At 36.6% G+C, this 14,205-nt stretch overlaps 1 protein-coding gene across 1 annotated transcript in view; it reads right to left on the reverse strand.

The window, feature by feature from the left end:
* Positions 1–1,405: 1,405 nt before the first annotated feature.
* ENPEP (glutamyl aminopeptidase) overlaps positions 1,406–14,205 on the reverse strand; it is a 46,237-nt gene continuing 33,437 nt past the window's right edge. The window contains exons 12-20 of the mRNA XM_083367551.1: positions 13,553–13,692; positions 13,388–13,443; positions 12,527–12,677; positions 10,757–10,830; positions 9,352–9,453; positions 9,079–9,249; positions 8,215–8,355; positions 7,175–7,256; positions 1,406–4,506 (exon numbers count right to left, since the gene is read on the reverse strand). Coding sequence (XP_083223677.1) covers positions 4,348–4,506; positions 7,175–7,256; positions 8,215–8,355; positions 9,079–9,249; positions 9,352–9,453; positions 10,757–10,830; positions 12,527–12,677; positions 13,388–13,443; positions 13,553–13,692 — 1,076 coding nt within the window. The 3' untranslated portion in view covers positions 1,406–4,347. The remainder of the gene's footprint in view (positions 4,507–7,174; positions 7,257–8,214; positions 8,356–9,078; positions 9,250–9,351; positions 9,454–10,756; positions 10,831–12,526; positions 12,678–13,387; positions 13,444–13,552; positions 13,693–14,205) is intronic.

Consider the following 14,205-nt stretch of genomic DNA (forward strand, 5'->3'; position numbering starts at 1 on the left):
TCCAGAAATAAAGTTGTAAAGACAGAAAACTGCTACATTTCAGTGATCCCACTTTGTCTTCCATAGAACCTATTACATTTTTGCAGGACCTTGAAAAAACCCAGTATAGTTTTTGTCTCTCTTGTCAAAGATAGAAGATAAATTTTCCATAATTTTCCATAATAGAAAATTTAAAACCAATCACAAAAAAGACTGAATCCCCTAAACAGTTAGCAACCACTGGATTATATATTGTCTTCAGTTTTTATTACTCATGGAGAAAATGTTAATGAATAAAATTAGCCTGTGGTAATGGTCTTCTGAAATGTAAATTAGGACATTAAAATAAAACTATAGTAAATACCATAATACTGCAAAGAATGCAAGATAGTCCAGCAATGTTTATTTAAAACAAGGCTTTGTAACTTACAACCTCAAGGCTGTTTGTGCCCCCCCCAAATCCTTTAGACAGATAGATAGATAGATAGATAGATAGATAGATAGATAGATAGATAGATAGATATGGATAGATAGATAGATAGATAGATAGATAGATAGATAGATAGATAGATAGATAGGGATAGATAGATAGATAGATAGATAGATAGGTAGATAGATAGATAGATAGATAGATAGATAGATAGATAGATAGATAGATAGATAGATAGATAGATAGATTTTTATTGTCATTTTTTTACTGTGGGCACAATGGCACATTAAAAATGAAATTTAGTTGTTTGCTCTCGAAGTGTACACATACCTAACACACATTTAAACATACTTTATACAACATATGTATAGACCTACAGCCTTACATATAAGTAACATATAAATATTAATCACTGTCCATGTTTAATATATAACGGAAGGAGGAAGCTTTAGAGTTCACAAGGTTAATACTGTATGGAACAAAACTGACTGAATCTGGATGTTGTGCTTCGGATACCTCGAAGCCTCCTCCCAGAAGGTAACAAGGAAAACAGGTCATGAAGAGGATGTGTAGTGTCCCAGAAAATCCTGCTCAAGCAATGCTTATATGCTATGGCCTGGATGGAAGAGAGGGAACTGCCAATAATCTTTTCAACCATCCTCATCACTCTCTGTACTGCCTTCCTGTCTGAAGCAGTGATGCTTCCAAACTAGACTGTGATGCTGTATGACAGGATGCTCTCAATTGTTCCCCTGTAGAAAGTGGCCAGGACAGGAGAAGGAAGATGTGTTTTTCTCATGCAATGCAGAAAATGCAGGCACTGCTATGCCCACTTCACCAGTGTCTCATTGTTGACTGACCAAGCCAGCCTACTCTTTAACTGAATGCCCAGGAATTTGATGCTTGTAACCATCTCCACAAGTGAATGTAGCACCCAGGGTCACTTCCAACATTAAAAATTAAATTGGAATTATGAAGTACACAATATAAGTCATCAATATTTTTTTTATTTTTTCTGAACTGTGCTCATTTTTTAAGTGTAGTCCCCATTCTCAAGAATCCTATGTCCCCAATAGGTGCCAAGCTTTCCTATGCATTAAACAATAAGGCAGTTTAAAATGTTAATTGTTTGCAATGACTCTTCTTTGCCAAACGAGGTTGCTGTTAATACATAATGATAAAATGTAAGTTTGCATGCTTGCAACCTTATTAATATAATTGACTATTTTGATTTGTAATATTAAAATTACTTAATCTGTTTGTTATTTCAGCAAGTTTAGAATAAAAAGTAGTAAGAAATACAATTTTTCTTTGTATCATGTCTACATGTAAATGTAGCCTTAACTAATCACAATGATCTTTTGATATTCTCAGGTTTTTGACATTTATTGTGATTTCCCAAAGCAAAAACAATCTACACAAAATATGAGTGTAGGGCAGAAATATATGCAGTAATATGATGGATGCTTATTAAAATTACAAAAATGCATGCTGTTACATCTGGGAAGGTTGTATTTACCTCTATATTGCAAAACATACGTACAAAATTATGTATCTTAGAAGAAAAAATGCCCCCAAAAGCATAAATTTAGAGGCAGATTTTTACTGAGAAGTACAAATGAAATGAAAACATAGGATGAAATAAATTTAAAACTGGGTAACTAATAAACTGAGCGAGATCAAGTTTCCAGAAGTATTCATGCCTACCTATTCCCCATATTGATTCTAGGTACCACTGAGCATGTGGAGCCATGAAAGATGAACCACCACAGGAGATAAACCCATCCTTTTTTTCCATCATCCTGTGAACCTAACCTAACCCAGTGAAGTATAGTTCTAGTCTTCTTGGGCAGTCTGATCTATCTTGTGGGGCTGATAATATTTCTACACTACTGATTATTCCAGGGTCTGGAAATACAACCACTCAGGTGTACTATCGTATTTGCATCATCTTTATATAAAAGCATACAAACTACAGATTAAATTATCAATCAATGTTTATTATCAATTAATATTTATTCAGTCATAGACCAAGAAATAAAACAAAAAAAAATCACAATTAATTAAAGGAAAAGAGGAAGATGTAACATTCTAAAATATTTTTAAAAAATTTGGAGGAGATACTCCAGGGCCCTGTACAAACTACAGATCAATTCTTGGCTGTGGTCTGTGAAGTAAAATAAGACTGATCAGATAGTAACAGCTTAAGAGTGGTAGAACAACCAGGTTGTTTAGTGAAGAATGGAGATGATTCCTGTGTAGAGGGAACAATATAAAATAACATGTTCCATTGTCTCAACTATTCCTGCACCTCATGGACACAAAGGGATGTTTTGAATCTTCCTTTAGCAATAGCTCTTAGAGGATGGTATTACATTTAGTCAAGGATAAGCCTTCCTAAATTTTGGAACCATTATGAAGCTTAGGTGTCTTGATGGTCAGAACAAATATACAGAATAGCTCAAAAAGATTTTTCTGCGTAGAAGTGATGAATCTGATTGCAGCTCTAATAGCCCATTAAGATCAGCTAACGCACCGTCTTTTAGGGTGAGAGCTGCCCATGTAACGCCATAAGATTGCAATTGAGTAAGTATTGCCAGGAAGAGTGAAAGTCATGATTAAAGGTACCAGGTCAGCAGGGGGGGGAAGTAAGTTTGAGATGAAAGTTTTCTATTTTAAGTTGGCCAGCTTCATGGCAAAATACCCCATTCAAGGTGCTTGAAAAATAGATCTCAGAAGTTTGAACTGAACTCTTTCAAGAGAAAGAAATAACCTGTAGGGCCACCACTGAACTCCAGAAAGGAGCTGAGCTCAGATCTTAGCTGAGAAAACATTAGTTGCTGCAGATATATTTGAGCTCCTTTGGAGAAATGGAAAGATTAAGAAGTCGATGCTTTTTTTGTGGATTTAAGCTGACATAATGGGACTTAAATCTGGCATTTAATTTATGGTTGCCTGTCCCATGGAAAACAATATCCAGATATTTCACGGTCTTAATTTGCTCTATTGAATGAATGTTTGGTGTCAGACATATGCCTTGGTTTTGGAGTAATTAATTTCTAGATGTTTTTCTCAGCAGTGCACAACTACTATATGAAGTGACCATTTCAGAAAGGTTAAATTATTTGTTTATAAAATGGTATCGTAGCCTTTTTCATTGTTAAAATCCAATCTCAAATGGCTGAAAATTTTCAAGATTGCCTAAATGTGTGAGAGATCTTAGTGTTTGCATATAAGTTTATATGATACATGGAGGTGAGAGCTGGACAGTAAAAAAAAAGGTGCCAATGCTATAACATAAGGCCAGACAACATGTCCATCAATTGCCATAGATGCAGTCTTTATCAAAACTATGGGTTTCTCAAAGTCACTTTAAGAATAATAACTTTAATCTGTCTGTCTGTCTGTCTGTCTCTCTCTCTCTCTCTCTCTCTGTCTCTCAAAATTTTGTGATTACCCCCCACCCCCGCCAAAATTGGATTACTGCTTTTATTTCTCAAGAGAATATATATATATTCTGAATAGAGGCAAAGCCGTCCCTTTGGAATGGATTCTATGAAGTTTTATTTGGAAGACCGTCCTGAACACATGGAATAATAAATATTTTTGTATAAAAGATTCATTTTCAGAGTGGCGAATATGTGGTTAAGTGCAAACATCAGCAATACTCATAAAGGTAATGGGATCCTATGTTTGTTGAAATGATAAGTTTATATTTTGTCCAATTAAAATGAGAAAAAAATGTTCTAAGAGACTAGAAACTTTTATAGGAACGTTTAAGAATGACTGGCTGGCTAGTTTCAATATATATTTCAATAAATTAAGGTATTTCAAAGTTTACATATCTGTCAAAATCTAAATGTAGTATTTTGCAAATTACCATGTTGGTGAGATTTAAAAAAAGAATCCTAAGAATTTTCATGAGGACTGAGAACCAATTAAGCAAATTTTGGGTGCTCTGAATTTTCAAGCCAGGTTGCTACATCATCTCGGTATTGTTTTAGCCATTCAATGTTGCTCTTTGTAGTTTCCAAAGCTTGCTTTCTTGAGGCTTCCCCTGCTCCAGCATCAGGATATCTCTCAAAGAAATTTTCCATCTTAAGAAGATAAAACAAGTGCAAATATTAATGACATAGAACTGGTTTCTCAGAAGACCAGAACAGTTTCGTGTATCTCCAGTTTGCAGAATGTTTCATATATCTACAAGTCAATACTTAATTATCAGATATATTTTGTAAACAGGATTTGAGCACTGATATACCTGGCTGGGTTGTTATGATATCTAGTCTAATACCATACATCGGATTTGGAATGAAGCCAGAATTCTGAAGATCAGAGTAATTCAAAACAAGTTAGAATTTACATGATATATAGAGTGAACAATTTTACCACGCCTCTTTTTGATTTTAAACTTCACTCCTGATTTGTTGTACTGGAATTTTGATCTCATGGTCGTCATGTTAAAATGTACTGATCAAAAGAAATACCATGATGGAGAGAAGGAGGAGACTGCATTTAGTGACCAACAAGTTTAGCCTCAACTCATAGTAGCCCTTCCAGTCACTCTGGTTTAAGTGACTCATGTCAATCTATCAGCAGAAATTTGGAGAATTCCTGAAGCCAAAGACAGCTTCTGTTTTACTATCCTCACCATCTGATTTTTACTAGACTTTCACCCTTAAACATTGTTTGGCAGTGTTTGATCTGTTGTCTTAACTAGCTGATAGGAAAAGACCAATAAGCCATTTTTTTTTAGATTTCTGATGATTTTGATGCAAAAGGTGTGCATTATCAAATGTTACCGTCCTTAACTCCTCTTTTTACAGTCTGCCATCTAGCTGTTTTAATTTTTTCAAAGATGTTCTTCACGAAAGTGCCGGTTTTTTCTGCAAAATCATTTGCCCCCAAAGCAAGGACCTTATAGAGCTTTAAACTTTTTTTTTAAGTAGCAAACTTGAAAGTCCTTTAATTGATTTCTAAATTTGGCATGACTCATCTCCTTGTAGTGGTCTAGCTTTTCTATAATTTATATTTTGTTATGATTCTTCTTCTTCTTTTTTTTAGGATAATGTGTCTGAACCAGAAAATGTCCCAGAGCAGATAGACCATTCACAGACTATTCAAATTTACATCAATGGCGACACATTTCATGTTACATTATTAGGGAAGGGCTAACTATGCATTCTGCAAGCATTCTGGGTTATAACTTCCCATATTTCTTTTCATCCTTAAGAACAATTAGTGAGTTGCTTGGTTTGGATTGTGATAGTATTGGGGTATGTATAGGTCCAACTCTTTGTTTCCATATACAGCTTCAATCTAAATAACTCCTAACTTAAACTGAGTCATACAACTAGAGCCTTGGTAGAGCAGTGGGCTAATGCCTCCTTAAGTAACACCAGCTGCCTGCAATTAGTGCAGGTTCGCATCCCACCAGGCTCAAGGTCGACTCAGCCTTCCATCCTTCCGAGGTAGGTAAAATGAGGACCCAGATTGTTGGGGGCAATAAGCTGACTTTGTAATAATGCCGCTTGGGGTGTGTGTGAAAGCCCTAATAAGCAGGCATATACATAGAATGAAGGCTATTGCTAAGCACATTGATTTGTGCTTAGATTGTAAGCCGCCCTGAGTCTTCGGAGAAGGGCGGGATATAAATGGGATTAAAAAAAAAACTTTTAGGAGACTATTTACAGGAGAACTAGAAAGAGTGGAGGGACGCGGTGGCTCAGTGGGTTAGGACGCTGAGCTTGTCGATCAGAAGGTCGGCAGTTTGGCGGGTCGAATCCCGAGTGCCGCGTAACAGAGTAAGCACCTGTTACTCGTCCCAGCTTCTGCCAACCTAGCAGTTCGAAAGCACGTAAAAATGCAAGTAGAAAAATAGGGACCACTACGGTAGGAAGGTAACAGCGTTCCGTGCGCCTTTGGTGTCTAGTCATGCTGGCCACATGACCACGGAGACGTCCTCAGACAAGCGCTGGCTCTTCGGCTTTGAAACGGAGATGAGCACCGGCCCCTAGAGTCGAAAACGACTAGCACGCATGTGCGGGGGAACCTTTACCTTTACCTTTAGAAAGAGTGGAAAAGAACAAGACCTTTTGACAATTGGGGAAAACAAACAGAAGTTATACATGGGCTAGGTGGCCATATAAGTCCTGCAAACAAATACATTTAGGATGGATTAGGAAACTTTATTGCCAGCAAAGACTGCAATTTCTTATTTCTCTTTTATTAACTTTTGAGGGCTGCAACAAACTTGGGGCTTGGGGCTGGATATGAATTTTTCCCTTGATTTGTTATTGTTTTCGTTTACTTTGTTTTGTTTTGTGGAGGGAGGGGGTTATAGTTAATTGACTTATATTGTACAGGCAGTCCTTTGGGGAACTGTGGCCTTCTGTGCTAGCTTTGAACTGAAATGTACTACTGTATGTATTGTAGTATCTAGTTTGCTATCAAAAAGTGATGGGAGCAATACTCCTGTTAGATTTCCATTCCCAAGTTCATGTTTTGGTTTTATCATTTTAGTTAATGCTTACATACTTGCCCATTAAAACTGCTTTTGAAGTGTCAGGAGAATATACAGGGCCCCCAAAGACTATAACATCAAAACTAGGCAAATCTGTATTGTTTGCCTAGTGCCACAATCAAGAAATCTCTCCCCTCTATCAACATCCATCTCGTTAAATAGGTGCACCTAGAAGAGGTATGGGGAAGAGTATCTTGGCATTTTTCATATCAAGAAAATTGGACAGCTGGTTGTGTCCTTACCTGCCAAAGCTGGAGCTCTGTGTTAAATGTTTCTGATATTCTTGATATTAGGCGTCCAAGGTTTCTATCGTTAAGAGTGTATCTATGAAAAAAGAACACATTCATATTTATGTACAGCATGCTAAACATGGCGGCTACTACATATTGGTTTTCAAGATAAAATAGTGGAAATAGAATCATCATCATCATCATCATCTCTATACAATCAAGAAAGAAGACACATTAATTTCCCACCCCTATGTTCCTGACTATGTAGGAAATTGAAATTGATTCCTTCCTCAGAGTAATCTGTCAGCAAAACAATGTCACACTTACTCTTTGTGTTGATTGGAGAGAACCTGCTATTAAACAAGCCTCCCTGGAGTTCCATAACCATAAACATTCCAGAAGACATTTTGTCAAGCCTCAGAATTTGAAGGCAACCCTGGTACTTGTTTCAGGCAGACTTTAAATGCCACGAAGTAAATCTTAGTAAAACTATCAGCATAGTCGAGATACAGCACTAGCTCTGGCTTGATCCTGCTTTGATTGAACTTTTCTGTCCTTTGTTTCAATTCACCTTTTACATTTCTACAGACTATCAAAGCAGGAGAGTCCAGAGGCTATTCCAATCATAAAAATAAGCATATTCTGTTTTTTTTTTAAACCCAGAATCTGTATAGGGGTCCTATGGACATGTTCAATTCCCTTTGCCAGCTTGGCTCACCAGCATTATTATGCCCTGGAGATTTGAGACTCTTTCAGCTTCATCTGCAGGCATGCATTTGGTTCTTGCTCATGTGATATGAGAAGGGGCACCAAATGTCTTGAGAAAGTTTTGCATAAATATTATTTCTAAATTTATTATGCAAATAACAATCTAAAGGCGTGCTGTTTTCATAAAACAGAAAACAACAACAAGAAGGAAACTTATCTTCCAGCTTTGATGGCACTTGGAGATGTTAAAATTCAATATTCTTATATTTAGGGGGTTTTTTCCCCCAACAAAAATCAAGGTGGCCTCATAAAGAGAGTGATCTGTCTAGGGATCCAGCACTTACCGTTTGACCAAATATTCCCAGTTGAGGCGTACCCAGTCCCAAGCCATTGTTTTGCCATAGCTATTAAAGGAGATGTATCTCAAGACAGTGAACACATCTTGACTTCTTATGAGAGATGTATTTTTGATGCAATTTAGGAATCTAGAAACAAAACAACCAATTATATCTGATGATTAGCACTTCTTTAGGATTGCATAGAAAATGAGATTTAAACTGCTTTTCTCAACCTAATTTACATGAAGTAAGAAACTTAAAAAAAAACCTCGGAATTCTCCAGACATCAGTCAAGAAAGATAAAAGGAGCATGTTGAGTACAAAGCTTTAGACTAGACCTTCCTGATAGATTTCTGAATTAAATATGGCATTGGCTGTGATTCAGGCACTAAGTCACTTGGGCCTCTTGGTTGCTTGAACAAAACTCATCTAGCATTCCCTTTCAGTTTCAGTTTGCAAGATTGGTAGATCAGATGAGCTTATGGTGCTTTGGGGAAGTTGTCCATTATTTTACTTGTCAATTAAAGAAATCCATGATCAATTTAAAGGAACTTTGCAGTTCATGGGCAACAAAACACAGTCGTTGAAAACTACTGCTTTAGGCAACCCTGTGTATATGAAACCATAACCCATGGCCCCAGTGTAAACATTAGTGAAAGGATGTTAGAAATATAGCATCATATCTATAGGGAAATTAATCACTGATTCTTTTAAGAACCACTTGCTTCCTGCTTTAATGCCCACTAAGAATGCTCAGAACCTCTGCTTCATGTCCCTCCACCAGGTCTTTTTTGTTGTTTTGAGAACCAGGATTTAAGAACAGCAAATGAATACTTCTAGTATAGAAAGTTAAAGATAATTTCAAGCAACCTGTTCAGCAGAGTTATGTTTTTCACTGATGCCAGGCCGTAGAGAAGCTTCTCCTTTTCTTGAGCTAAGGTTGCAGTTCTGTATTTCTGAAACATATAATTCCAGGCTTGCTCATCACCTGAGTTCTGCATCCCAAAACGGTACACCAGGAGACGGAGATTTACATCTAGACTAACATGGAAGAGGATGATATTATTAGTGAAAGAGGCCTATCTTCCATCTCACTTTGCCTATGGACACCTCCTGGATCTGCACCTAAATATGTATAGTCACCTTATTCCACTCGTCCAATTCTTAAACAACAAAGAGGCATTCCCCAAAGCTTCTGGGTCGTCCATGTTGCATGCAAATTCCAAAACAGTTGTACGAAGGAGACTGGAGAAAAGGACAAAGGAAAACTACATTTTATTTGTTTGGAATATGCTGTCGTTTACATATTAAACTATACATACGTATACATATTAAACCTACACACATTCAAGCCTCAAGCAGCCATGCTATGGGACACAGGGCAATCCATTTCTGAAAATGAGGGGGGTCTGAAAAGCAGGGGTGGAATATAAGATGGGAATTGTTGTAGGAGGGAGGAAAAAAGACCACCTGGTTTTTGTTCCACTAGATATTTTAAACGATACTTATAGAAGCTTTCCTCAGGAATTCAAACTAATTATTTCTTCTACAGGAGTTCTAAAGGGAAGGTATATTCACTTCAGATTGAATACAAATAGACCATCTTATGCAGTACAGGGCCAGAAAAAAGCAAGGTCCAAGCTTATATTGAGGGACGTAGTCCTATTCAAGTAAACAAAAAGTAAGTTCCCATTTACAGATCTGGTCATCTGAAGGTCAAGACAAGAAAGAAACAGAAGTAGAAGCCCATAGAAGTACTCCATGCTTTCAGTGGAAAGCTTTGAAAATCTAATATTTGCTATATGATTCATCTGATCATGCAGAAGCTTTAGAAAATGAACAAAACATTTATCATATAAAGGAACTTTTGACACCGGAGGAGATTGATTTGGTTATCACATCATATTCCTTCTAGAGAAATGCTAGATTACTGCATGCCCTATCTATCATATTGTCCCAGGGTGGATCAAACACTATGGGAGGCAGGTTTGGGTCAATGTTGATGATGAAATTAAGAGTGATTCTAGAGGGAAGTTTGATAAAAAAATATCATCAAAGATTACACCAATTATGCTACACTCTTTTTACAGTGAAAAGATATGGAAGCAATACTAGAAAACACAAGAATGAAAGAATGAAAGAAACAATATCCAAACAGCACAGGGTAATTTCACATTTTTTAAAAAAAAATAGTGCTGTTTATCTGGGAGCAGTAAGCTTTAAGACTATCTTCAAACCGCCCCCCCCCACATTCCTTCTCTCTGTCTCATGGTACACAGATTAAAAAGCTGATTAGTACAGCTGTTTAGGTTTTTTTTTTCCTGTTTAACAACCAACAAGGGTAGTTGTCTTCCTCTAACATAAATAGGTTGATTAAATCTCATTATGCACAAGATTTCATTTGTCTTTAACTTTGATCCTACAAATAAAGGAAGGGCTGATAAACATCACTGGAGTGGGACATCTAAGGGTCATTGGAAAGATAATATTCAAAACACAATGCTCAAAAGCAAATTTGTATATAAGGTAGTTGAAACAAATGCTTCACCTTTTGATATGGTCCTCATCATTCTCCCATTTCAGTTCACTTGCAATGGGCTTGACCAGGCTACCAAAATATCTCTGAGAACAGAAGCAATAGTGGTTTGTGTTGGAATATCTACATAGCAATCAGATTTAAATAGTCTAATTACATTCAGGAAATCTCGGGGCGGGCGGGGGGGGGAGTTGTCAGCATTAAACAGAACATCAGCAATAAACAGTTGATTGTCACTTCTATACCAGCCATCAACATTAGTATTCTCTACAGTATATTAGATATTAGGAATTTGTTTCTAACTGAAATGGAAGAGTTTCTGTTATTACTATGGTAGTTCATAAAAAATAAGCATTTTTTTGAATATATGAGAAAGAGTATGGTTAAAATATGTTCTTTTTATAGGATAATCTGAGGCCATAAAACCAGAGACTTTGCATTAAGTGGACCTTTGATAGGGACTGGAAAGTCACTAGAAGAGGTCAGGAGTCAGGAAACAAAGCAAGTCATTCTCTATCCTGTTGTCATTGTGTCTAGCCAGATAGCCTTCCCACTGTATACATTTCAACTGCACTATTGTCAGAAATGTCTGCATTCTGTTGGGTAAACAACATTGTTCCAATGAAATAATACAAGATTGCTGTTTCCTTGTGAGGAGCTGATATTAAATCTCTCTAACAACAGGTTATTTATATGTGTGAATGACCCTCGTATCGCAGAAAATGCGAAGTTCTAGAATTCCCAAAACGTAGGGTACAGGTTATTAACTCATTCTTAAGTCTAAAATTACAGAATAGCATATAAATTTTTATATTCTCCACAAACTAGCTTAGGTTTTTTTCCAAGAAAATATCCTTCCTTCCTTCCTTCCTTCCTTCCTTCCTTCCTTCCTTCCTTCCTTCCTTCCTTCCTTCCTTCCTTCCTTCCTTCCTCCCTCCCTCCCTCCCTCCCTCATGTAAAATTATTCCTAATCCAGTTGAGTAACTTCTTTCTAATTATGCTTTCAAATACCAAGACCATTAATTTATTTTTATTTTTTAAAGAAAGGGAGATCATACCATCTTCTTTCTCCATTTCTGAAAACTTTTATAGAAATATTAATGCAAATTTGAAATTCCTTGATACAAAACAATTTATACATCGGCCACCTGTTCCTGCTCTGCCCCAGATTGTACCTACATACAGGCACATAATTCAAAAAGCAAGCAAATTCTCTTCCTCCGTTTTCCTGCTGATGAAGAACTGTCCAAAACTCTTCAGAACTCAAAAGCTTACATGCTGTTTTGTGACTTTGATGTGGTGTGATACAAGTCTTTTTTTCATGGGGCTTATGGATATGAAGGGGAAATGATAGTGGTGGGGAGTGAGACTAACACCCAGGCAACATAAAGCTAATCTTGCTTCCCTGCCTTTCACATTACAAATATCCACATTCCACAATTACACTATCTATTCATGAGAGAAAAACTGGTGGGCTTAGAAGTGATGTATAGATTGGTATAAGTACTAATAATAAAATAAATAAATAAATAATACTACAAACACTTCTAAAATTTGATAAATTGGGGTCAGGTACACCTTCTGAGCAGGAACCTTCCACAGAGTGACACTTTACTTAACTTGTAATATACATTTCAGAAATGCAGTAGTACTCATTTTTGAAAAAATGACTCAGATTGATAAAGTCAGTTCTTCAGAGTTTCTGCAGAAGGCAAATGAATGTGAGGACTAAAGATTTTATTGTTGTTTTCCTGGTATATGCAGTTTCATAGGGAACTTTACCTGAAATTTGGGATAGAGTGCCTTATCATCTTCAAGCATGTGTCTAATATAGGATACAGCTACTACAGCTCTTTGCCATGGAATATATTCTGTCTCGTTTTGCAGATACCTTGTAAGGTTTAATGCATCAGCATACTTCAGAAGTCCAGCTCTAAGGGGGAAATGAAGAACAAGGAAAATGAAGAAACCTCTTAGGAATTAAATCCGATGGACTATCGCTTGTTCATTAATTAATTATTTAGTTGTTATTTGTTATTCTACCCATAAGCCAGCACATAGAGTTTGATGATCCAATCAGTTAAAATAAAATAGATTAAGAGCACTGCAATAACAATAAAATCACATGTAATTTATAATATTTACTATACATTTTGGTATGCTTGTATGGGGAGCAGCATCACAAAATTTTAAACATCTAAATTTTAAACATTAATAGCATTTGGAATGCTATTAATAGCATTCCAAATTGCAAATTCAGTAAGTACATACTTTACAGATTCACTGTTTCTAGAATTCATGGAGTATCTATACTGCAGAATCCAATGATGAATGATGGCATCTGTTTTCTCAAAAAAAAAAAAACCCCAAAGCTTCTTGGGATGACAGTGAGAGAATAAACCTCAAGGAATGAAAGGGCTAACTAGGACAACTTACTCTGCAGTAAGTTCCTCTGTGTTCATTGGATATTACCACAAAGTAAATGTGCATAGGATTGCAACCTTAACAGCAAAAAAATGAATTATAATATATTTGCAGGTGTCAGTTCACATATGTTTCTTAGGGTAATATTATGTTAAATAGCTAACTTGTAATATAGCATCAAATAAACTGTGTATTTACTAATTTAATTATAACACCTACCTGGCCAATGCAAAAGCATCATCTATAAAACCAGCACGATCAGCTAGATTAAAATCCTAAAAGGAGGAGAAAAAAAGAAGCAGTTGACATCAGATGGGTAAAATTAAAAATACAGTGAATAATCATCTCTAAAACTGAACCAACGATTAATTTCAGCAGACTGACCTGATGGTCTTTCATCATAATATCAGTTAAAGCACGCCAGGCTTGGGGTTCATAATTTACACGATAAAAACCAACATGATCTTTGTTTACTTTCAAGAAAGAATTGGGAGGAAGATCACTGGGTCGCGTAATAGTAATTCCTGTGGTGGTATCAACAACAAAAAAGTAGGGAATAAGTTATAAATTTATTACAGGGCTATGAAATGTCTTTCCAAAAGACAAACATTAGAAAAAGTCAAAACTGATACAACACTGACTTGATTTAACAAGACTATTTTTTAAAATGCAGATAGAGATACCCAGAGAGAATTATTACAGGGAGGAGTTGACAATTCTCACCAGGATCTCAGCAAAAGTGGAAAAACTAAGATCCCCTTGCAATATGTCTCATAATTACAAGCCTCTGCTTTTGCCCAGGTTCGCCTGGTGCGCCAGTTGCGACCCTATCTAGACCAGGATGCCTTGCGTACAGTCACTCATGCACTCATGACTTCTCCTATAGACTACTGCAATGCTCTGTACATGGGGCTTCCCTTGAGGACCACTCGGAGGCTTCAGTTGGTGCAGAATGCGGCCGCGCGAGTTGTGATGGGGGTCTCCCGGTACTCCCATGTAACACCTCTTCTCCGTGAGCTGCATTGGCTTCCAGTTGC

Source organism: Vipera ursinii, assembly GCF_947247035.1.
Source record: "Vipera ursinii genome assembly, chromosome: 7".
Taxonomy (NCBI): Eukaryota; Metazoa; Chordata; class Lepidosauria; order Squamata; family Viperidae; genus Vipera; species Vipera ursinii.